This window comes from Melanerpes formicivorus, unplaced genomic scaffold, assembly GCF_026170545.1.
Source record: "Melanerpes formicivorus ecotype bairdi unplaced genomic scaffold, bMelFor1.0.p_v2 SCAF_17, whole genome shotgun sequence".
Taxonomy (NCBI): domain Eukaryota; kingdom Metazoa; phylum Chordata; class Aves; order Piciformes; family Picidae; genus Melanerpes; species Melanerpes formicivorus.
In genome coordinates, this window is record NW_027142369.1 from 8,327,637 (window position 1) to 8,353,541 (window position 25,905).

The following is a 25,905-nucleotide window of genomic DNA, read 5'->3' on the forward strand; positions in this document are numbered from 1 at the left end:
CTTTTTAAAATTTAGATTACACTAAAATAAAATTGTTTGTAGACACTAAATTTTAGTCCTGTTTTTATGGTATCGTTTTCCACTATTACCAGAGTAGTTATAAGCATTGTTCTTGCTGCCAGAAAGTTGTTAGAGTTTCTCAATAAGTCATCCAACATGTATTGTTCCTAAAATACCCAAAACAAAGCTACCCATTTTTTATTTAAAATTTTCTTAGGTATTTGTTGTAACTTCAGGTAAAATACTTTTGTAGTGCAAAGTAAGAGCAGACAGCCCAAAATTTAAAGTCTTAACATTTGGATACTGGGATGATGGGGAAAAAGAAATACCTAGTTTAGGTATATAGCTTAAACGCAGTTTAAGAGAACCAGTGGCAAAAGTGTGCTTTTGTACTCTTGAGATAGTAACCTCAGAAAAATGGTCTGAATAACTCTGGGAAGAATGGGAACGTTCCCAGTAAATTCAGAATAAATGGAACAAAAGTGTGCTTTGCAGATTACTTCTTCCTAAAAGAGCATGTCTGGATATTTACATTTCTTCATGAGACATTAACAGACTTTAAGAATCATTTTCCCAAATTGGTATTTTAAATGTAGTGTCTTTCCTTCGTAATGTGAAGATAGTTTCCACAGTTTCACTGTCTTGAATCCATAGGCTTTATAGCCTCTTTGAGGTAGTGTTGCTGCACAAGCTAATAGAGGAAAATTGGTTGCAAGCTCTGTTTAATGTGTTCTTTATATTGCTGTCCATTTCATGTATAAATACCAAGAGATTAACTGATTTCTCTTTATAGGAAGATAACTGTACTCATGGGAGTAGACACAACTTGAAAAACACAAGTCTTGCTTTTCTTTTTTTCAGAATGGGGTTTTTTGTCTTGATTGGAATTTTTTTTGTTTAATACATATGCTTTGTAATGATGCTGTAATACTAATCATGCTGACTGTTTCTTCTGTAGTTTGTACATGAAACAGCTAGCTTGAAGATGGGCACAATGTCAATCTTCATAGAGGAATTTCTTTGATAGGTTTATTTTAAGAAAAATGTATAGAGTTTTACATTAGATACTCAACTAGTGGTTATAAGCTCCAAGACTGCAGAAAATTCACTGTTCTGATGCTTTGGAGATGCTAATTGCAACTGTACTGTAGTTTAGCAATACATCTTATTGAAACAAGCCCAGTTAGACCAGCTTAATCTCAAGATAACGATGCTTTACTGTGAGAGCACAGTTAAGAAGGATCACATTCAAAAATATTGTTTGTTGAACATATATGGTTGTATCCAATAGTCTTATTCAGTGCTACAATCTTTTTGAACAGGGAATGGCCAAATCCAGTGCTATTGAAACAGCCAGAAGAATGCAATCTTAATTTGCCTGTATGGGACCCAAGGGTTAGTGTGTTATTTTTTCCCCTATAAGTCACACTGTACAATAAATTCAGTTGCTTAAAAAATACTAGGTGACCTTCATTTTGGGTTTATTAAACTAAATATTTTGGTATTATGTGTTCTTTGTAGGTAACCTCTAGTTCTCCTGAGTGTGGAACTAAGTTAGCTTAATTTTCTGACCTGACTGCTTGAAGCACACTTGCCGAACATTGTGTTTTTGCTCAGCTTTTGCGATGTGGTTTTAATAGCTATTCAGTGTAATTACATTGAAGCCTCTAAAGCAATCCATTTTTTAGAAACTGCTTATCTTAAAACAGTTTGCATCTGATGCAAAAAGTTCAAAGTGTATTGAATTAATTTCAGTGCAACAGTTACAGATGCATAGGTTTGGTTCAGTGTAGTTGTAGTAATATGTCTTTTCATCTTGGACCAAAGAAGATCATAAATTGAAGTCTTTATGTTGTTTCGTTTATTACTTATAGCACCTGATCTGACTTTTCTAACACTTACAGTAGGAGCATTGGATATTAAACTCCTTCAGGCAGTCAATAAAAGATTGCAACAGACACACAGCTCACATTCTGAGGTTTCAGTGAGGCATAGTGTGAATGTGTTTAGTGCTGCTTTGTCAATTCTAGAGTAGCTGATGGTCAAGTAATTTTTTTCAGTGAATGGTGTAGTTGACTTACATGCCCTGCTGTACTTCAAATCTCTTTCTGGTTGACAAAGTCACATTTAAATAATGTGCGACAGTTGAAAAAGCATTCTTGAGTCTTACTGTTATTCCTGGCATGGGGGGTGGGGAGGGTGGGCTATAAAATTACTTCCATAATGCTAATTAAAATGTCTTGTGTGTGTTTTGTCCCCTTTTTGTTTCCTTGAGTGCTGTTTAATAAAAGATGTGTTAATGTGGGTGATGCTTCTGTCAGGTTCCCTAGAGCCTCTCGTCCCAAGCCAGCTCTTTATTTTCAATCATGTTACAGAAATAAAGTATAAAATATTTTTTGCAATATCTGAAGACAGTCATTCTTCTGAAGGTGCTCTTGTAATGATAAGAGATTCTTCTTTTGATATGATCACAAGCTAATTTCTATTAAAGACAGAAGTTGGTTGTTCATTGGTATTTTTTGGACTGAGAGATGACTACAACTTTTTGATGTGCTGACAGGTTACAGTCCTCTCACATCACTGTGATTCAGAATGATGTCCATTATGAAAGCATTATCCTGTTGTTTTCCCTAAACGTTTTCTGAACTGTTGTTAAAAATACTTGGTCTGCAAACTAAGGTCTTTTAGAACTTAGGACTCAGTTGTAGTACAGGGAGAAATCCAAATTTGTTAACTCATGTCTGTGCTTGAAGAAAACTGATTGGCTGTTGTTATACATAGGTAAACCCCAGTGATAGGTACCATCTTATGCCTATAATTACACCAGCATACCCACAGCAGAACTCTACCTACAATGTGTCCGTTTCCACACGGATGGTCATGGTTGAGGAATTTAAACAAGGTAAGTATTTTCTTAAGCTCTCTATGTAAATGTTTTCAAAGAGATTTAAAGTAGTTCCATTGTGGATATGCTTTGTGAAGTGGGAGGTGGGTCGACATTAGTTTCTTGACACAAGACTCTCTTCTGAGGGAGATAGGACTTGGCCTGTTACGCTTACATGAAGTCCCAAATTCAGTAGAGACTTGTGCAGATTTGTCATTCATTCTTAGAAACTGAAGGTAATTAACCAGAATGCCTTGCACTCTGAAAATGAGAACTAAAGGTGTACTTCAGTGCCTTTTGTGTTATGCCACATATAAGATTAGTGTAGTAATCTGACTTTATGACCATTTCTAGGCCCAATTTAAGACAATACAGTTATTCAGAGATAAGTCTCACTGTTTCTTTGCCTTGTACAGTGCCTTGCACAGGAGATGACTTAACATTCTGCAAGGATAAAGATGTTTGGCTTTGGATTGAGTAGTTACTATAGCATACACAAAACATTAAATTGAGCAAATATACATGAAATCATCAGTCTAATCAATTAACATACTTCTAAATATATTGAGATTCTTTATTATAGTATAATTTGTATAACTAATGACATGATATGACTGGAATATAAAACTTGTTGATAAATTCCTTTGAATATGAAGGGGGGGAAGTAATTCATAGTAACATGCTAAGTTAGTAAGCTGGTTTTACTCTGGCTACTAAACTGTATTTTAAAAAAAAGTTTAAATGTGTTCTTATAATTTAGGTCTTGCTATCACAGATGAAATTTTGCTGAGTAAGGCAGAGTGGTCCAAACTTTTTGAAGCTCCAAACTTCTTTCAAAAGTACAAGTATGTATTTTATGGCATGGCAGAATATTTTAAGTTTATCTAATGCTCTATAGCACAGGATCTGAAATATACATACATTAGATCTGTTAAAAATGTTCAGAGTTTTCTATATGGAGGGGGAATCAATATGCTATTGTCCTTTCTCTCAGGAGATAAGCAACAATTTCCTTAGATAATTCTGTTTTTTTGGGGTCTTTAGCATATGTTTCAGAAACCTGTTAGTCCCTGGTCAGATATTTAGAATGTCACCAGTTAACTACAAGTAAAATTCGTATCATCTGGTTTGACTAACAGAGCTATTCTTTAGCAGTGTCAGTAGGCATTCTAAAAATGGGTCCTGCCTCCCAGGAAACAAGGTATTAAAAGAACTAATTCTGAAGGTCAATATTTGAAATACTTGAAACTGCATGTTTTCTTCTGTCAATACAGTTAACAGTTCAGTCTGACAATAAAAGGTATTTTTGCATTTGTATTGACTAACTGCCAGGTGCTAGCTATTACTAGATTATTATTTTTCTTTCAATTAAAGCTCAAGGCTTATGACTATTAATACTCGGACACATAGTTTCTCTAATTTCACAGTGTCTTTGAGGAAAATATTGAAGTTCACACTTCACATTTTTAGGGTTTCTAGTAACATACTCGTGGGGCAGAAGCTTGTTAAATGTATATGAACTTGCTGAAAGTTGTATTTTTATAATAAATATGGATTATTAAAATATGGACTACATCATCTTTGCCCTCAGTTGAAATTGGAGACCCATTTTTCTTGAATCACAATCAAATATATTTTACATTTGTTTGTGTGTTGGGTGGTTGGTTGGTTATGTACTAATCTAATCAAGACTGAAATATGCAGTTCCCCCATTAAAAGAGACTGATGACCTTCATAATGTGTCTGTGTTTTGTTTATATACCTTTTGCATGGTAAAAGCTCTAAAATATTTGAACAGCTTTTATGTTGTACCTTGGAAAATTAAGTTTGAAAACATAAGATTAGTGTAAAGTTACATAATGTTTTGTAAGTTAAAAATAGGCTGCAGACAAATCTATTTCTGTGTAAGAGGTTGCTAAGAAGTGCCCTAATACATTTTCTTTGTTTCCTTGAAAAGTAGGGGAAAAAACCCCATTTAATGTAATTAGAAATAATCTCCATTTTAATACAGCTTTTGTGTACCTGCTTTAGCCATTTTACCAATTTTAGCAAGAAAATCTTACCTTCACATCTTCTAGTATCCTTTTTTCCCCCCGTAATCCTTGATTTATTTTATTTTGTTACTAAACTGTGTAATGGTCTTGTGGAGCCTGCTTTAAGTTACCCACCGTTTTCTTCAGTATTAGTAAGTTAATTTAGAACTTTGGTTAGTAATCTTTATGAAATAAAATAATTCTATGCAGTTATCAGCATGCAGTAAATGTGTATCTGTTAGTGAAATCTGCATCTGAAACCTAGATCCTTCAGAATTTTTTCCTTTCTTCACACTCTAATTCAACTTAGATGCCTTGACCTATTACTGCTGAATTTCAAAGCAGTGTATAGTGCCCTGCCAGATAAGATCCAATCCTCTGAGATGTAATTTAAAAAACTTTTCGAAAGCATAGCTGTAGTAATTTGTATCACTCGCTGGCACATAGCTGTTAAACATCTGTGATAACACACATTGATCATAAACACTTTTGACTTAGTATCTTGTGTTTAAAATAAACTTCAGTGATGTGTGAGTAAGAGAATCTGGAGACTGCTGAATACTTGCATGGCAGGAGCAGATTAGAAATTGGGAAAATGGGGAAATCTGTAGAGTATTAATTTTAAAGTTATGTCCACAATTACTTGGAATTTAAGGAGTTTCAACATGGGTTATCTGTTCTTGTAGGTTTAAATTTTTTAGATGGCAACAACAATGAACAACATATACTTGCTGGTTATGGTACTTTACAGGGAAATGATAAAAATAGGAGTATGAAATGTCACATAATGAAATTATTAGATCTTAAAAGCAAGGTGAAGTATGGCAGTGAGAGGAAATAATACATTTTATGAGCTCTAGCATACTGCTTTTCTGTTAAAAACATAGTAGAGTGTAAACATATCTTTTACAAAGGTGCTTTGAACACTTGCCTGATAGAACTTCAGATAAACTGGATAAATTAAAATGTGAAACATGGACAATTTTAAAAGAGAAATCAAAATGAGAATGTTCAGGTTCTCAGACTTTTTCCAGAAAGTAGTATGACTTAAAACTACTTTGGGGTCTTTCATACGTACAGGTGTTAATGGCATGAGACAATTCCATAATATCTACATTAGGTTATTTTTATGTAAACATAAGCAAAAAACCCCAGACAAAACAGACCAAACCTGCATACTTCATACACTCAGAGACAGAGGCTTAAGAATATTTTCTTTATTATGAAGTAATGGATACTTCTGAGTTAGATGTGTTACTTGTTATAAAACTGAGTGAAGAATTGAAAAGATTTCCTTGTAAAATTTATCAGTGAGATCTTGGACTCTAAAATTGAGCGTCTTAATTTTCAACAGCTTTATGCTACTTCTGGAGGTGTTCAGGAGGAGACTTGATAGGGTGCTTGGTTGCATGGTTTAGTTGATTAGGTGGTGTTGGACACGATCTTGAAGATCTCTTCCAACCTGGTTTATTCTATTCTAACTTTACTGATATAAGTAATAGCTGATTTCTAGTGTTTAATTCCCTCTAATCAGTTGGTGAGGGGGGTGATGGCCTTATTTCTTGGTGGTTTTTTTGTTTGGGTTTTTTACCTAGCAGCTAGCACAACCTCAGCAGAAATAGCTAACCATTATTTTCATAAAAAAGGTTTAGAGCTTTTTGCCTAGATACTCACCAGCTGGCTGAGGATTTTAAACATACACAAATTACCTTTTTTTAAATTGGTCTTCAAAGTTCATTTCAAAGAGCTGCTTTGAATAAGTGACTGGAAAATTAGCTTCTTCAAATATTTGCAGATTTGACTTTTGTCTCAGCTTATACATGGTGTGTGTGTTTGGGGAAACTTAGGTTGTCTTTCTTATCTAAATGAAATAGCCTGCAAGCATATGTGAGATGTTGGAATCTGACCCATTATTGTTGCACATCTAGTACTACTTAGAAAAATTCAATAGTAGAAATCTGCAACCTTCCCCCAAATCTAAATGATTCATTGATAGTATCCTACAAGTAACTAAAATGAGGGTAATTGAAATGCTCATTTGAAACAGGAAAAAGTCTAACATTTTTGTATGAAGAAGTTAATGGTGCCAAAATGCAGAAAATAGATAAAATGCCCTATTCAGAAGGAGGAAAGTGCCTCCAGATCTCTTTTCTGGTCTTATTTTATTGGCCTTCTCTGACTGAATTCAAAGAATTGTAGCATCAAGCAGGTTTGGGTTTTTTTCCCTTGCCACCGGAAGTACATAGATGTACTTACTGATGTGATCTGTTGATCTGTTACAATTTGAAGGTCTATAACATCTGAAGACTCCTTTTTGCACCATAATTCTTCATGATCATTGACCTTACATTACATTCTGAGATATATGGAGTCTAACCCTTCATATTATTACTGTTTTTTAAATCCTGCTCTGAAAATGCCTAAATATGCAGTATCAGTGTAGAATAAATAATGCTAAGTTGGATGACTTAGAATGTTAAAATAGCCTTCCCACCTAAACTTCTGAAAAACTTGACAAGTAAGGTTCCCCCACCTCCCCCATCGTGAACACACTTTAAAAGTAATCATCTTCCATTCCACTGTCCTTTGGCTTCTTTGTTTAGAATCCCTTTCTTGCTTTGTGTACCGTTTCTTTGAAGTTTGCTTACAGTGGGCATACACTGATTATCCTGGAATATAGAGAGCTTAAGAATTATCATCAGAGGAAAAATTCCTCATGAAGTTTCAGATAAGTGTCTTCAGACCATTCCAAAATGCAGATATCAATGTTTTTTAAGCCACACAGATGGTTGTATTTTTAACTTGAAACAAATGCATATGTGCTAACCACTCTTCTAACACTGCAGAAATGTTGTGACTAAGCCAACTGACACATTAGATGGTTGTGAACAATTGTTTTTGCTGCAGGGAATCTCTAGTAGTCGCTTAAATCTCTGATATCATTAGTCATTAAAATATCTGTATTATTTTCGTAGCTAGTGTTATCTTCCTTGTTTTTTATTAGGGTTATTGGTATTAAAGCATAGTTGCAAATGTCCCTAAAATCTTAAATGGTTGGAGAAGCCAGTCACATGTTTGGGGGATGTAGCCAATTTATCTACTTAACAATGCTGCATTTTATTGTAGGGTGTATATTTAAGATAATAATCTGTAGTTTGCAACATAGAATTTACTGAAAATTTTTAATGTTAAGGTTTGAATGTCTAGTTTTAGAAGTATAAATAGAATAGCATATTGTCTTTATCTCCAAAGGCATTATATTGTACTTCTAGCAAGTGCACCGACAGAAAAACAGCGACTAGAATGGTGAGTATAATGAGTATAATGCTTACTATGTGAAAGAAAAACAAATGCCAACAAAAAAATCTGTCTGCTTCAGGTGCAAGGGTATGCCTAGTATCTTTTTGATGAAACAAAGTGGAGATTCAGTGTTTCAAAATTGAGTGGATGGAGATGGTCTGCTTCTGAAAAACAGTGGACAAAAGTGAATGAAGGCTGTTGCATCAATTTTGCTTATTTATGGCACTGTTAGCTTCACAAATCTTACTTTCTTAAGCCTTATGCACTGTGCTTAACAAGCAAAATGAGATGATGTTTACAGTCTCTTCAAATACTATTTCTTACAAATGTCTCTCTTGTTTCTGCTGTCTTTTGTTAGAGAATATCAGGAATTTTTTCAACTTCAAAATTGATCACCTGAATCCAATATCATATTGGAGAAACATGTAGGAGTTTCTTGCTGACTGCCTTTTACTTGTTATATAACAGCTTTCTATTTAATTCCCTTTGCAAAATCTGGCCATAATGGGTGGTTCAGGGCAGTATTTTTAAGCTTACCCTACACTAGTTTTTGTAATGCGTTCTCTATTTACTGATCCAAATTTACTTACGTATATGAAACTAGTTCATTTTAGTCTCAAATATTAGTATAAGGATGATGTTTAAGATATCATTATTTCATATTTGTGAGAACTTGCTAATTAATGACATTTATGCAGGGTGGGCTTGGTGGAATCAAAAATCCGTATTCTAGTTGGAAACCTGGAGAAGAATGAATTCATCACACTGGCTCATGTGAATCCACAGTCATTCCCAGCACCCAAGGAGAATCCTGACAAGTAAGCAAAACAATTTTTTCATGTAATGGTGAGGAAATAACTAAAATGCCAGTTCACTAATCAATTAGCATTTTAATAAAGTCCTAAATAGATCAATTTTTATGACAGCATGTAAAAGTAAATAGTTTTAAGCTCTTTTCAAGTACTCTTTGTAAAGTCAAAAAGTTTTTATTCTGTACGAGAATGCTTCAGAGCCAGAAAATAACTTTAAGGATATAATGTTTTTTTTGCATAGTTTCTTGCCATTAGTGCATGTTTGCTAGTGTGTCTTAGCTGCTGTTGCTTCATCTTTTAGCATCAGTTGCAAGATATTCTTAATTATGAGGCAGCACTGAGAATTGGGTAGAACGCTGGGCACAGTAGAACTGAAATCTTTAGTACCCAAATATATTTAATGTTAGTAAATCTAGCAATTGAGATGCGTATCATTAAACTTGGTAGGGGATGATACTAGAATCCCTTGGGATGTGGAAACACTGGAGAGAATACCTAGCACTTAAAATTGTTCAGGATTATATAGGCTTTTCAGTTCCTTCCCCCCTCTGCCTGTCCTTCCTTCTGGTTCAAAACAAGGGTTGCAGATGTGTGGGTTAGAAACTCTTTTTAAAAGATTTTATTTCTAGGTAGTGCTGTAATTAAATTGTAAGGAATCATTTTTGTGTGACGTCTGAGAATGAAACTTTGGTCTTCACTGGGAATATGGGAAGACCTTTGTTTAGCTTCCACATAGCTTTTACAGACATAAACTGCTTCAAGTGATAAGGTTTTACTTTTTTTTTTCTTTTAAAGCCGTATGCATAAATTACATGCATGTCCCAGATGAAATTGGGCAAAAGCAGGCAATACCTCTTCAGTGAGTGAGGGCAGCTAGGACTGCCTGCATAATCACAGGCTTCTATTAGCTCTTCCTTGAAAGGACAGTACTTTTAGGAAAGGTCATTTTCCCAATGTAAACAATGTATTTTCTTCACCTGCTGTCCTAAATTTGTTCATTGACTGAATGCAAAACTGTATTCTTAAACAGCCTCACTGGGAAAAGACACTTGACTTAAAACATAAAACACCTTCAACTGCTATAGAAGTGTTACACTGTGTTCTGTAATAATACATACATGTAAGATGAACTAGTATATTCTGTGTGATGGTAAGGTGTAAAAGGGAGGCTCTTCTTACCTGAAAATCTGTATTTTTGAGGTCAGTTACAGATGAGAAATTTGAGAGTTGAATATGAATTTAAGGGGCAGTTGTTTAACTAGGGAATACTGTATGTTCAGAGTTGGATGGTAAAGATTTGTCCTGTTTCAAATCTATTTCCTTTGCAGTCGGTTACTTGTAACTCCTAAAAATTCATCTCCACAAAAGCACAGTTGAATGAAGTAATCTACTGATGATTTTAGTTCATTGTTTGCTGAAGATAGACATGTCAGTGTTTCATGACTTCTTGTTGTATTGCAAATGTACTGTGTTTTTCGGTCAGCTTTAGGATTTCTGTGGCTATCTCCCCATTATCTCTTTGTGGCCGATAACTTACTACTCAGTTCTTCTCTCACTGTGATATAAATTCTTTGTATAAATTTTTTTTTCAGGGAAGAATACCGTACAATGTGGGTGATTGGGTTGGTGTTTAAGAAAACTGAAAATTCTGAAAATTTAAGTGTTGATCTTACCTATGATATTCAGTCATTTACAGACACAGGTGAGTTGCCTTCTAGATGTTCTGATACTAATAAATTTGTTGAAGCTGCTGTCTTTGCTCATAATCTGCTCTGTTTCAGTACTAGGATTGTGTCTAGGCAGAGTAGAAGGATTTGGCTGAGGAGTTTGAGGTTTCTAGACACTTAAGGCTAATTGTTTTCGGTTTGTTTTCATTAAAAATTATTAAAATGATTCACACATCTTACCTTGCTACATTATATTGTGATCTTTACTAAACTGAAAAATTGCATATGGACTACCTAGCTTAATCTCATTTTGGCAGTGTGTGTAGTTTAAATGTTACTACTTTATGAAACTGAATTTATCAGTGGATTAAAACTGAGTATCTAGTGGATTTTTAGAACAAAATGCCCTTTATTCCATAGCATTTCATACTAGTTAGTTACCTAAGTAACTAACTTTCATGTCCAGCACTTGGTGCAAGAAACCTTTTTGACTTTTTCCAGTGTTTTCCTGGGCCAGGGCTATCCTGGGGTGCATTAAGAGGAGTGTGCCCAGCAGCTCAAGGGAGATTCTCCTCCCCCTCTGCCCTGGTGAGACTTCACCTCGAATATTGCGTCCAGTTTTAGGCTCTCCAGTTCAAGAAGGGCAGGGATCTACTCAAGAAAGTCCAGGGAAGGGCTATGAGGATGATTAAGGGACTGGAGCACATGCCCTGTGAGGAGAGGCTGAGACACCTGGGATGATTCTATGCCCCTTTATCAGTAAAAGAGATTTCTGTTTTCTTGGGAGGTGCAATATTCCTTCTGGGTTATAAGGATTGAAAGTGTAACTATAGATTCATCTTAATTTTTGAGAATTTACAAAAGGTGTAATAGTGTGACTGCTGCTTTGAAGGAATGAAGAATCTATGAATTGCAGTTCCTTAGTCTTTAAGCAGATACTCCAATTCGATTTTTGGTATGACAATACTAAAACATGGACTTACACCAAATCTGATTTACTTGCACTACATTAAAATCTGAAATTTGCCTAAATATTTGTAGTTTTAAATGAAGTATTTAATCAAAATCACTGTAGGCTCTATGATACATAGTTTTCTGTTCAGTTTGTAAATACACCTCCAAAGGTAGGCAGCTAGCAAACTATTTCTGTTTATATAGTGTAGGTTTCTTTGTCACCTCAAATTAATGTGGGTATGTCTTCACTGTTTTTAATCCATCCGGAAAACTTGTATTTGTCTTGCCTTTTGTAATAGATCCAAAGATTTTATCACAATTACTGAAGCAGTTTCAAGGATTAAATTGGAGAATAGCTTGCTGCTTAGTGGGAACAGGGGGAGGAAAAGAGACTGAAAAAGTGGTCTGGGTTTTCCTGGTAGTGAATCTTTAGTACAGCCTAATGCCAGGACTATGGAATGCTTTAACGATGTCTGATTTTCCTGAGCGTGCCCCTGTCTTAGCTGTAATTTGTCCACCCTTTACACAGGGACTTCATGAACTTTTTCAATACCAGGAATTAGTGTAGTAGGCTCTTCAGTATGCAGTATTCATTGACCTGTTGATGTCTGTCTCTTAACAGAGAGTTAATTACATGTTCACAGACTACTCAGTGAGATTCCTTAAAATTTGCAGAACAGACAGTGAATAAGTGAGATACCTCTTAAGTTTTTGTATTGAAGACCTCTATTTTTTTTTTATTCACGTCTGCCACAGCATTCAACTTTGTGTAGAAAGTCAGTGTGAAAGGAAACTGAAAGATTTTTTTATTATTTTTCTTATTTTTTAATTTTTATATATCTTTACTTGAACCCAAGATGTTGTGGTAGCCCTGTACTGGCACCAACAGTTTTGACTCACCAGAATCAAATTTCTAAGATATTTATAATAGACATAGTGAAGACAAAACAAACAATCCCCCCCCAATGATAATAAAGAATCCCACAATCCAAACAGGACAAAACCCCACAAAAACCACAGAGCAAAGCAACCACAGCACATAGCCGAAAAAAGCAAACATACACTTTATACACAAGTGATTTTTTGTTTATCACAGTATATTAGAGATTGGAAGGGTCCTCAAGAGATCATTGGGTCCAACCTCCCTGCCAAAGCAGGATCACGTAGGGTAATCTGCACAGGAATGGATCCAGATGGGTTTTGAAAGTCTCCAGAGAAGGGGACTCCAAAAAAATGCAGTGGTATCTGAGTTCCCAGAAGGATTTGTGTTATATTTGCTGGCACACAAGCGTGCAGCTCCTGAATGAAAACAAATTTATTGTGGAAGCTGCGTAGTAAAAGCTGAAGCAACTATGAAGAAAACAAGTGTTATGTAAATACTGTAATTCTTGGGAGAAAATCTTATTTCTGTCGTTAGTCTCTTGGAGACAAAATGTAGAATTCACTTCAGAGGCGTTACTGCTAAAACTTGTTAACAATGGAGTTTAGTGAACAGCATGCTTGCAAGATATTTTTCTTTGGGAATGGGTCACCTGTTTGCAGAGTAACATTGTCGCGTTTGTACTGTCGGTCTGGCATCTGGGTAGTTCACTTTCTTCTGCTAGAAGAAGAAAGCACTGTGTGTGGGTTTTTTTTTTTCTTGAGGGTAATAAATGTTATGAAATGCAAATTGCTTATGGTAAGTGGTAAGGGAAGTGGACTGTCCAAAATGCTTCAATATGTCTTAATGTTGTTCTAATTGTGTAGTTTATAGGCAAGCAATAAACAGCAAGATGTTTGAGATGGATATGAAGATTGCTGCAAGGCATGTGAAACGTAAGCAACTTCACCAACTCCTACCTAATCACGTGCTTCAGAAAAAGAAAAAGGTAAACTTGACTAAAACTTGAGAGTAGTAAAAATACAGTTGAGAAATTATTCCTTGGCTTCTCAGGTTTACCAATCAAAGAACTAAAATCGCATATCAAAAGCTTAATTTTACCTGTATAAGTATTGTGGTCTCACTGGACTGTTGTATTACTAGATGTGCTACATATAATAGATTTTCCAAAGCATCTATGCATTTAAAGCAGAGCAATAATAAGGTTTTAAATCTCTCTTGCTATTTTAGCATGCAGGTCACCTAAAGGAAGCCATCTGCAACAGTACCAACAGAACAATCACTCAATTCTTGCTATCTCCACCTTTCCCCTCATAAGATGTTATTACACAGATTGCAAATATTCCTGTAGAAGCAAAATAAGAGTGTTGAATTGTTGCTGCCTGTTTGTATCTCAGACAGTACTCTGTTCCTATAATTGAGGTTGAATACTTTGAGGATAACTTAAGGAAAAATATTCTTCAATATGAAACCTGCTAGTTTTTGGTATTCTCTTTTAATTAAAATGTTTAAATGACAGTTTTGACATCAGAAAGTTGTCCATTGCCTAGCCAGTATTATTTTCTCTCCATGTAGTTTACTTGTGTGGCCGTACATGCAAATGGTGGCAATGGTTTTAATTGAGCTGTTGCTTTGGATGCAGTTTACTTTCAGTGAAGGCAGGAAGAAGGAGGAGCATTGCATTTAACAATTTAGTCTATATTTCAAAATTCCTGCTCCTTCATGTTAGTGTAATCTGAGAGCAATACAGGTTGGCTTGTTTCTGTGAATAACTAAACTACTTATATACTCATTTTTAGGTATATCCAAATAATGTTTTATTACTAGAGCTGTTTTATATCAACAGCTTTTTGAAAGAATAGGAAGCCTTGTGTTGAAACCAAGAATAAATCTGCTTGTAATACGTTTCAGAGGATAATGCAAATATTAAGTCATGCATCTCTTTAAGTGTTACTATGTCAGAGAAGGGTTCTTCTTACCTACTAAGTACAAATGAGTATCTCAATTCTTTGTATAAATTGTGGGTTTGATCTGCATCAGGATTACTTTGAAGTTTATGAAAACACTATCTGTAAGCCCACAAAAGCAATGAAATTAAGCTGAAAAAAACAATCATTAAATATAATAACAGTTTGTCTTAGTTTTTGAACATCATTGCTACAGACAATCTGAATGTGGAAATTTAAATGCTTTTAGTTGAAGGGTAGTGGATTATTTACATGTAAAAGTCTTTGGAAATTGTTCATTTGTTTTACATTTTTTAATTGTCTTACCTTCCAAGGGTGATTTTTTTTTCCCCTAAAAACTACTTAGATATAACTGTGTTTAAGACACACATACATTCTTGGTTAACAGTGAAAGCTTACTGCTGTTAAATCACCTTGTTTGGTTTTCCTTTGCAGATTTTACAGCTAGCATTTTTGCCTAAGTTTAATATTAAACAATTTGAGACTAATATTTTTTATGTGGATTGCAGCATTCGACAGAAGGGATCAGGTTGACTGCTCTGAATGACAGCAGCCTAGATTTGTCTATGGACAGTGATAACAGCACGTCTGTGCCTTCACCTACTAGTGCTATGAAGACGAGTCCATTGAACAGTTCCGGAAGTTCTCAGGGGTGAGTATTGAAGACTTTCAGTCCTGTTGGTGGTTTCTAGTTTTGAGTGAGTTGTGTTAAAAACTTAGCAAATGCTGCATATGCGAGATAGTACAGTTACCAAAGTGTGAATGTTTGAGCTGGCAGAAACTCTTATTTCTAGTTTGAGCACTAGAGCAGGGTTAGATTTTGAGAATAGGGAGCATGGCATTGGGCTTCAGATAAGGAGATAGGAAGTTGGATAAAGATTGGAGAAAGATGCTTGCGAGGAAGAGGCAACGTGAAAAATTAATGGCACTGCAGTAGGGGGCTGTCAAGAGCAGATAATTGAGGTGTGAGAGCAAGGAATAATTATGCCAGTTTTGTATCAAAATCTGTATCAAGAGTCTCATGTTTGTCTATTTGATACACAGAAAAGTTAACATCAATTTCCTGCAAGCATGCAGTATTAGAAGTAAGCTATGGGATGTTGTGTAGGATAAAATACTTAAGTTCTGTAAATTTAGTCATTCATTTTGACAAGTGCTCTTTTAGTTAGTCTTCCTTGGTAAATCATTTCCAATAGTTGATGCCACTGACCATGCTATTAAAAGAAGTCTGTGACATCCAGGATGTCACACTTGAAGTGGAAATTAAACCTGTTGATTTTGGATACATAATACATACCTGTTTCTTGATGGTGGGGAAAAAAAGTGGCGTTTTTGTCATGTGTAATCCCAGGTTTTTCCTTGTGAAATCCAGACTGAAATAGCCCTAAGAGTGTGCATGGATTGTAAACTGGCTTCCTATTCTAGTTCCTCCAGGCTGGTTTTATTCAATCCTTCAGAAAAATTGCTAAATTTTCCCTTGGACTTTATTTAGGCAGATACTGCCTTTAAATTTCGGCTTTTTTCATGTAGCTTCTTACTGATCTGAAAAACTGTTTCTGAAGTTATTCAGGTGAAATACTTGAAATGGCTTCCTTTGCTCAGTTTTGACAGTAGATTCTCAGTGCTCATTTCTGTCTTCCTCCTGTAACATAGTATTGTAAGTACTGCTCTGTAATGTTGGTAAAATCCTATCAGCTATGGTTACTGGCCACATGTATGATGTAGTGAAAGGCAAATTGTACAGCATCATAGCTTTACTAATGTTCAGCATTTTGATTTTTTTCTTTCCTCCTGTTTTAGCAGAAGCAGTCCTGCGCCAGCTGTAACAGCATCATCTGTGACCAACATACAGGCTTCTGAAGTCACTGTGCCACAAATAAATTCCAGTGAAAGCTCAGGGGGTAAGGAAATTGCCATAGAGTATTGTTTCTGTTGATTTACTTTTAACATTTATAAAACAGTGTGTCTTCCAGTTTGAGCACTTCTAACATATGCTGTAATATGTTCTTCTTGATACACAGATGTAACTAATTTCTTTAGGACTTTGGAAATCATGGCAGAATATCTTGTGCTTCAGTGTGTGTTTGTTCTTTTGTTCTTAGGGATTTGTATTTGTCCCTTTTCAAAAGGATATATGGAATGTCAGATCTGTCTGATATTCTGTGATGACTTAATATCTGTTATTGCATAATCTGAGCCTGAGAAATTACAAACTTCATGTGCAGACGAAAAAGGGAGTATCAGATTGCTCTTGGATTTGATTTAAGGCAGTCTTTATCAATGCATATATATGGCTGAGTACAGAAACAGAAAAACCTTTTTTGGTACCTAGAATAATAATAGCACAGATCTTTGTCTGGGTTAGTATACTCTGCTAATAAGCAAGTTTAATTAGACCAAGCAGAGTGTCATTGACATGGGTACTGTGTATGCAGACCTGCTCTTCCAAACAAGATGCTTGTACCTCTACCTGGACATTTGATGCCTACTTGAAACCAGTGGTTTTGAATAGAGATCAAAAATACCAGTGATTGTAGTGAAACAGTTGTGTATACTTGGTTATTGAAGTTTTCAAAATTCATTTATCCATAGGTACTTCAAATGAAAGCATTCCTCAAACTGCCACACAACCAGCCATTTCTCCACCACCAAAGCCTACCATCTCTAGAGTTGTTTCCCCAGTGTATCTATTAAATCCATCACCGAGAACTTCAGGAAATGTTGCAACAAAAATGCCTAGCCCTGTCATAGCAGTGAAAAGGACGTCTTCTCCCCATAAAGAAGATTCTCCCAAGAAAATGAAAATTGAAGAGGTATTTGAGATTTTGAGATCATAACATAGCAATGTCCAAAACTCTGAATATTATTTCAGCTGCAGAGTGCTGATTCTCATATTCCAGGTCTCAAATATTTTGTTAAATGAAATACGTATTTTCTATTCTGATTGAGTTGCTGCTTTTTGTATTCAACTTGCTTATGTGTTAGTGCTTTTATTATGCCGATATTCATCACATGACAGATGTACTGCATTAGCACAAATGCTTAGATTCTAAATACTTGTCTGAAAAGTGATTTTGTTGTTTATGGTTGGTTGGTTATTAGTATAACATGCTAAGTCTTACAACTAATAACATCTTTTTGGGTTTGCATTTCAGCAGGATGAAATGAGTGAAGAGTTGAGCTGTACAGATTTGAATGAGCATGAAAAAATGGAAACTAAGGTATCTATGCCTAGACCATACCATTTTGCTAATATTAATTGGGACTCTTCCTTGTTTACCCCTCTAGGAATGACTTAAGTGTTTATATAGATACTGTACAAACCAATTGTAGTACTAGTGACGCTGAGCCTGAGCCCATGGTCACTTAAGACAGTGATTCCTTTACTGGCCATTCACGCAGTATTATGTGTAGCTAAAAAATTAATTGTTGTAGTTATAATTAAATTTTGTAAATCAGGTCAGGGATTTGTCTACATTTAAAAAAAATCTCATTGGGATTTTTGCATGTTGGGCTGAGAATCCTAGTTAGGTGCTGTCTTGGTAACTTTTGAGATTAAAAAAAAAATAAAATTCAAATAATGGTAAATAATTAGTTTCTGACTATGAAGTCAGTATGAAGTTAGAGCATGCTTCTTGGGGGCTACCAGAGATTCCAGTGCACCCTTCTGCTATCTTGTAACCCTAATGCCAAAAACAGATCCTCTGGATGCAGATGATGTTAAAAGAGATAGATGATCCTATTAGCTTTTGTTGTCAGTCTACTCTTAATCTTACAGCCTTAATATAATGGAAGGAACTGGAGGAATTAACTAACTTCTTTAACATAACCATGGGCATATCCATTTGAATTCCATATCTTTTCATTAGGGTATGGTTTACTAAACAGTACAATTTTCAGGCCGTTTTCATTAAAATGTACCACTGTCCTGCTTTATCCATGAAGTCTCATTGTTTTACCTGAAACTGTCTCTGACATTAATCTGTTCATCTAGGAAACTAATTCAACTGGTTAATATAACAGGAAAACTTTTCAGGCAGAGTGTTGAAAGGAGCGGAAAAGCAGTTGAATTTGCAACAGTAGCTTTTTCATGTCCTTGACACTAGACTTTTTCCCTTTAATGAGTGGAATGATGAGCAGTGTTTTCCTATAGGATTCTGTATTAAAAGTGTTTAGTGGCTGAACAAGTGACTAAGGAGAAGTGATGTTATCTTGTGTTGATGTCAAATTCCTACGTTCTTCAGTGTGGTGATTTCTATGTTAGAAAAGGAGGGATGTCCAAGCAGCACATACAAGATATTTGCCTTATGATTTTGCTGTGCATGCAGAATTTAAGGCATTCTGCTTAATGGAGTTGTGTATGAACAGCTTTTGTAATTGGAAGTGCTGTAACTGTGTTAATGCTTTCGGGTTTTTAGGAGCAACCTGAGACAGAAGCGAATGTTAATTCTCAAACAGAAACTCCTCAGACAACTTCTCTGCAAGCTCCTCAGGTATGTTTTTAAAAGCACCACCTCTCTATTCACACTAATATATGGTGAAAACATTGAAATTAAAATGAGTCCAGGTATTAAAAATAATGTATAATTTTAAATATAAATCCACTGTATGGAAAGCTGCTTGTTACTGTCACAATTTTTGTGTTTTAGATGGTCATTGATCTTATTGAATGTGCATTGTAGCTAAGCATGTATGGCTTGCCATACAAACTGACCGAAGCTGGATTCGCTCTTCTGAATTGTGCCTTCAAAGTAAGGGCCTTGGTTTATTCCTTTGTGCTTTGCACATCACAGAATAATCCTTTCTAACAAGGAAAAAATGCTTTAAATAGCTGCTGCTCAAGGATATCCTAATAGAGGTTGATAAAGTCGAAAGCATAACTTCAGATTCTGACACTGGGTATGAGAGAGCAGCGGTAGTCTTTTATACAACAGAACAAGAGGACACAGTCTCATGCTGTGCCAGGGGAAGTTCAGGCTTGAGGTGAGGAGAAGGTTCTTCACAGAAAGAGTTATTTGCCATTGGAATGGGCTGCCCAGTGAGGTGGTGAAGTCACCATCCCTAGAGGTGTTCAAAAAAGGATTGGACATGGCACTTGAAGCCATGGTTTAGTTAGTCATGAGATGACGGGCGATATGTTGGGCTTGATGATCTCTGAGGTCTTTTCCAATCTCATTGCTTCTATGTTGATTCACTGTAGGTATTACAAACTGTAAGGAGGTCTAGAAAAACAAACATTAAGAATTCTATGGCATTCATTTGAATTTTTGTTCCTAATACTGTCACAACTTTAGAGAACACATCTTTGTTTTACTAGCATTTATAAGCTTCTCTTAGTACTCTACTGCTCAATTTTCACTATCACAAGGCATTTAATGAATATTTTACTCACTAAATTATATGTAGTAAAAGTATTGTTTGAAAAAGGAGATACTGCAACATTACTCATGGTATTTGTTACCAAACTTTCCAAACTATGAGCAGTACCGAATAAAGGCACCAAAATTGTTTGGCAAAACCACCAAATGTTATGTGGGCACTCTAAACTGCTTCAGGGAAATTTTTTACACCAAGTTTTATTTCTTCTGTTGTTAAGGAATGATTATATGAGGCTTTGTGGCTAGTACTAATTGTATACCAGAAGTCTGCAAACTGAAAAGAATGGTGGCCTCTTCTGTTGTCTTTTAATATTCTTGTTGGCTCTGTTTGAAACACTGTTCATATTGCAGGAAATAACAGAAACTAACTCATATAAACCAGCTTGCTGCTGGTCAGCACCAACCAGAGTGGGCTACTTGGGCTGGTGGGAGGAGGGAGATTAAAGCTAATTTGCTGGGAGTCCTTGTTGGTTTGTGCTTTTCTCCTGTACCAGTCAGTGTTAACTCAATTGATTTCTTTCTAATAAAGCAATTAAGAACAGCCATTTTAGTGGTATTTCCCCCATGTATCAAAGGTACTTTATATTAATTTTGCATATTTATAACATCAGGAAGCATTTTAGGATAAATCATGGGAAGTAATGCCTAATATCTGGGTTATTGGAATAGTAAATAATCTGTCCCAGTGGAAGAGAAATACTTCAGTTTAAAAAAAAAACAAAACACCCTTCCCCCAAAAAAGCCATAAAACCAACCACAACAAACCACTCCAATGGCCAACAATAAAGGCTTGTTAAACACGTGAGAAATAAGTGAATTACACTGAATCCTGAGTGTGTTCCTTTTCTGTGTTTTTCTTTTATTTGGCTTTTAATTTACATATGCTGAATGGGATTTAACTCCTCTAAGAGAAAAATGTGTACAGATTATTTTCAAAGTGAAATTCCTAACACAGTCATAGCGCTGTTTCAGATTTCATCACACTTTTTCCATGTATATCTAAACCAATATGAAAAGTTGTAAAGAGCTTTTAAATGGGCTGAAATAGGACTGTATTGACATTGGTGACAGTTTTCATCTTTTGTCTGTAAGGGGCTGAGGCTTCACACTGAGTACTTCAAAGAATTTTTTTAAAATACTCAGCATGCAGATCAGAGGGCACCAATCAAACACCCTTATGTGAATAGTATGTCTTATGGTAATAGAGGTTATTAGTAGGCTCAGCCTTATCTGCAGCTCTTCCTAATTTCTTAGTTGTAGAAAAAAGAAATGTACACCATGAAAAAGATTCTTGTGTAAATTTTCCCTAATAATGGTGGTGTAGACAAAGGAAATACCTGCATCTATATTTGTAATCTGTAATTATTGGTATCTTGGTATACTCCTAAAATATCCTCTAAAGATCTCGGTTGTGAAAACAAGTGCAAATTACTACAGCACTTTTCTTTCTATATTTAAAAAGTTAAAATACAACCAAACTTCTTCTCTTTTCAGAAAACACCCAGTACAGACCTTTCAGATATTCCTGCTCTCCCTGCAAATCCTATTCCTGTTATCAAGAATTCAATAAAATTGAGATTGAACCGGTAAAAACAACCTCAGGGGTCCATAAACAGTACCTGCCAACTCAACCTGTTGTCTTCTAATGCTAGAAAAAAAGAACGGAGGGTGCAAGACTAGAACATAATCGCAAATGGATTTAGATATATTTTGTGCACTTCCCTTTCTGGACTAATACCACCACTTGACTGGAAGTCCAGGTTAGTATGTGAAGCCAGGAGTACAATTAATGTGTTAGCAACAGTTGTATTAAATATTTTGAAGGATTACTGCCTTTAAAAACATGAACGCTATTTGTAGCCATATTTGACATTCTAATTGAATTTGTTTGATGCATTGTTTCAAAATTGAGATAAAACTGGCATAAGAATCCCTTAAACACACTTTTATGTACTTTTTTTTTTTATTGGAGTAATTTTAGATCTTCAACTGAAACTTTTGTTTTATCGAAGAGTCTCTTCAGTAGTAATCTGCAAATTGGATGAAGTTCAGTGATATACTGTACATTGAACACAAAGTGTATAGTATATCTAGTTCAACTGTCATCAAGCAGCAGTAAGCCTTTCAAATGAAATGTCAGATCTTGAGGTTATAGGACATAAGTTGAGGAAGTAATTGGGAAGTTCTGTTGTTAGTGGGACATGATTAAGATGTGTTCTACTTTTATTTATAGGGTTGTTTTAAAGTGCATACAGATCAGCAATCAAACAGCAAATAAACTTTTTTTTGGAGCTAATCAAACTACTTATTCCCTTTTTCATCCCTTTTTATTGGGAAAAGCTTTTGCGTTCACTATGGAGAGGTTTTTTGCAGCTTTGTATCCACCATATAGGACAATAGTTATTTATACAAAATAAAAGCAAGCCATGTACTCATTTGGGTTCCCCCTTACCTAATCATAATACCTTGTGGCCTGTAGGCACAAATGAAAAAATTTGTCCCTTGACTGAAGTGGTTAATTACATCCTGTGTGCCTGTGAAATATAACACCTGTGTTGATGGCCTTTGAGTCACTAAATCCAAGATGATTTTTGTACACTCCATGAAAGTCCTGTATGCATTAAAAAGTTTCAGATTTTAAATAAAAGAAAAAAGTTTTCCCTAAGAATTTTAACCTCTTTATTTTTAGGTGGTTCATCAGAAATAGTTTTACCTACTGAGTAACACTGAATTTTTAAAAGTCACATTTCTAGTAAGCACTTGCCATCTAGTAAACTTACTCCTACTCCTACTTTTTTGTTGTTGTAGTCGTATCAAAAAAAGTAACAACCTTTTCTTTTGAAAGAACTAAATCTCTCATGGCAAAGAACAGCAGTATTTGAGGAACATGAAGGATACCAACAGTAATAACAGATGTAGATAACAAACTTCATGTTACTATTACTTAAGTCTGAAATATGTAGGGTGTCAAATCATACTTCCCATACTTTGATTAGCATGTTTTATGAACTCCCTTCTCCCATTGTGCTTCATCCTACTACACGTGCATCTTTCATGTTAAATTACTTACACTCTTGCCCTTATCCTTCTAAATTAATTCTCCAAAGTCAGAGTGTAGCTTATCTTTTACTTAGGCTGTGCAGTAACTGAAGGGTTTTTTTTTTGCCATTTGTCTAAGATGTCTAGTATACAATATTTCTCTTTTCCTTGCCCTGTGCAGCCTGCTGTTGTCCACCCCCCAAAGAAGGTTATATTAACAGTTGAAGTGTACAAGGTGTCTGTGTATTTTGTGTAGCTATGGAGTTTAGATCGAAATTGCCAGGCACAAATTTAGTCTTGTCATTTTGTTTACACATCAGAAGATCTTTTTCATTTTATTAAACGTTTCATGTAACTGCACCCAAGTTTTGCCAAGCTGGAAACTTGGAACCTTTCTGTATAGTGACTTTTTAATTCTAATTTTCATAACCTGGAGATCAGACTGTTGCTTTCGCATGATGTACGTAGTGTCTCATGACTGGAGTTTGCTTTGTTTTATAGTATCTGTACTCCTTGTATTTTTCAAGAGCTATTTTGTAAACAGATGATGTATTTCTCCATTGAAAACACAATAAAAAACAGCACAATCCCATAGTTGTCTGCTTTTTCTGAATGTATAAAATTGATTTTGCTCTCAATTCAAACTTGGCTCTAAATTTTCTACAAAACACGGTGTGGCTTAAAAGAAATGGTACGTAAATATACGTTCTCTAAATAAACATAATGTTAAATATAGGAAGTGGGAGTAACACTCATCTGGGTGTCGAGTTCTAGTCTGCTAAAAGAAAAGGTTGTGGATTGTACAGTGGCTTGGCAGGGGCAGAGTTTGTATTGCCAAAAAGATTAAAAAAATGAAACCTAAGATCGTCCGTTCCTTGTCTCCTGATTAGGAGTCCCTTTCACAATCTTAAAATTCTTAAAAGCTGACAAAACCAGAAGAAATGTGTGCATTAAAAATTGGAGGCTAGGTTGTTTTCTTGGGAAGTTTGTATTCCGTTTTTAAAAACATTAGCTGTAACAGTTTGGGTTTCTTACACTTGCTTTTATTGCGAGTGACTGTTTCTTATGTCACCAGATGGCACTATTTCTCTTCTTGTCAAATAGTGTAAGCTTGCCCTGAAATAAAAGTAAAAATTGCAAGTAGCTGTGCATCACTTGATTGATCTTTGTATCAGCATGAGCCCAATCCTCCAAATGCTTGATGTGAGTAACTTTAATAAGTAGCTTCCTTTTGACTAAAATTTCTCTAACTGCTAAACCCACTGATGATTATGGTCTTCACGTTATAATTACCCTGCCTAAAACAATAGACCTTTGTGTTGTATATATTTTTCACAGCATGCAATGGCATGGCTTGTTTAGAACAGATTCATCATCTTTATGTCTTACCCGCTCCATCTCCCTTTCATCACAGCTGATGTTATTTATGACTTTAATTCCTCCTTTATTTTCTTTGACCAATAAAAATCTGCTAGTAAGATATACAAATTTCTGTTCAGTGTTTCTCAATCCACTGGCAATAGGCTTCAGTAGGCTTTTTTTCTGAGTTACCCGTCATGAACCTCCAGAAATAAGTTCACGGACTTGCGAGGATCTGCAAACAAGAAGCTGAAAATTACTGTTGTAGCCAAATAATTAACATTAATAAGCCATGGTTCTAACAGATGGCTTGAGACATACTGATTTGAATTAGACATTTGAGTTGATGAGTTTTAGCTGAAGTTGTCCTTCTTGCGGTAGGTAGTTTGTGAGCATGCTGTTCCTTAGTGCTTTTTTTTTGTTGTTGTTGAACTGCAAAATCTTGAACCTTGTACCTAAAAGTATATAGTAACTGTGTAGTGATAAATATTAATTGTTAGTAAATATACCTTAATAAGTATACCTTAATCAACAGTAAAACTTAAAATGGAGTTCTTCACTCGAATAACCACAAATAATTCAGTATAGCGAGGACGCACTCAGTATTACTGAGCCAGTAGTAGTGTAAATGCAAGGGAAAACTACTGTGATTTTTGCTGTTACTGAGGAAGCAGAGTATGGTTTCTTTTTTAAAAAAAGACTTGTACATTTCACAGATTAAAGTGATCCTGCCATCAGTTTTGTAATTTTGTAAATAAAAGCTTTGTGGTGTTTAATCTCCGTTCGTCGTTGGGGATGAAAAATGCCCTAAATTTTGTCCCTAAAAAATACACAGGTGGTGGTAGTACGCTCTACAAATGTTTGTATACACACATATAAGCTAAATACTAGCTAGGTTCACTTTTTCAATGATCCAGTGTTCATACTGGAAAAACCTCCATAATAAGCCTTTCTAATTTTCATATCTTGGAATTAAGGATCTGTTCAATAGAAACAAACCATTTTGGATTTGTTGATAGAGGCAGATGCAGTTTGATACGTCTACAAAGTTCAAACTAATAATTTGAAATACCTACAAACATCTAACATCTGCTGCTATCATCACCAAAAGAATGCAAACTTGGATATCAAACTTCAGAGAGCATGTTTTATTATTAAAAAGGTAATTTGATTAACCATTGAGGGATGTCCCATCTGCTTTTTGGATATTAAATTAATGTGGGTTTTTTTAATAAAGTTTGGGCATTTGTATTGTTCTGAGTAAATTTTTCAATGCCATCTCCAAGTAACTTTTTTCCTTCTTCCAGCACTTAATGAAGTAACCTGATCACAGCTCCTATTTAGCATGTCTGTTTTGTTCACTGGGTTTGGTTTGGTTTTCTTGTTTTTCTTAATTACATCAGCATTTTATGACCTCTGTAACGGAGTGTTTAAAATTAACTAAGAATGGTGATGTCCTACATACTGTATTAAATTTTTACCTCATAGACTCTAAAGATACTGAATTTAGAAAAAGTCAAATTTCATGGGTTGGAGAAAAACCTGTTTAATGGTGTATTCTGATGTTACCAGGCTTGGGTTTGGCAGTAAATTACTGTCCTGCAATAAGAGCTGGAATTAGGTAAGTAACAG

At 35.2% G+C, this 25,905-nt stretch overlaps 1 protein-coding gene across 4 annotated transcripts in view; it reads left to right on the forward strand.

Moving 5' to 3' along the window:
• PAPOLA (poly(A) polymerase alpha) overlaps nucleotides 1-23,506 on the forward strand; it is a 43,899-nt gene extending 20,393 nt beyond the window's left edge. The window contains exons 10-22 of one of the 4 annotated variants that reach the window (XM_068148879.1): nucleotides 1,323-1,395; nucleotides 2,782-2,902; nucleotides 3,645-3,729; nucleotides 8,170-8,223; nucleotides 8,916-9,035; nucleotides 10,622-10,731; nucleotides 13,397-13,518; nucleotides 15,007-15,149; nucleotides 16,301-16,398; nucleotides 17,090-17,310; nucleotides 17,656-17,718; nucleotides 18,916-18,990; nucleotides 21,370-23,506. In XM_068148879.1, coding sequence (XP_068004980.1) covers nucleotides 1,323-1,395; nucleotides 2,782-2,902; nucleotides 3,645-3,729; nucleotides 8,170-8,223; nucleotides 8,916-9,035; nucleotides 10,622-10,731; nucleotides 13,397-13,518; nucleotides 15,007-15,149; nucleotides 16,301-16,398; nucleotides 17,090-17,310; nucleotides 17,656-17,718; nucleotides 18,916-18,990; nucleotides 21,370-21,465 — 1,381 coding nt within the window. In that variant the 3' untranslated portion in view covers nucleotides 21,466-23,506. Of the gene's footprint in view, nucleotides 1-1,322; nucleotides 1,396-2,781; nucleotides 2,903-3,644; nucleotides 3,730-8,169; nucleotides 8,224-8,915; nucleotides 9,036-10,621; nucleotides 10,732-13,396; nucleotides 13,519-15,006; nucleotides 15,150-16,297; nucleotides 16,399-17,089; nucleotides 17,311-17,652; nucleotides 17,719-18,915; nucleotides 18,991-21,369 lie in introns of all 4 variants that reach the window. The other 3 variants (XM_068148876.1, XM_068148878.1, XM_068148877.1) reach the window with 3 other exon arrangements.
• Nucleotides 23,507-25,905: the final 2,399 nt, after the last annotated feature.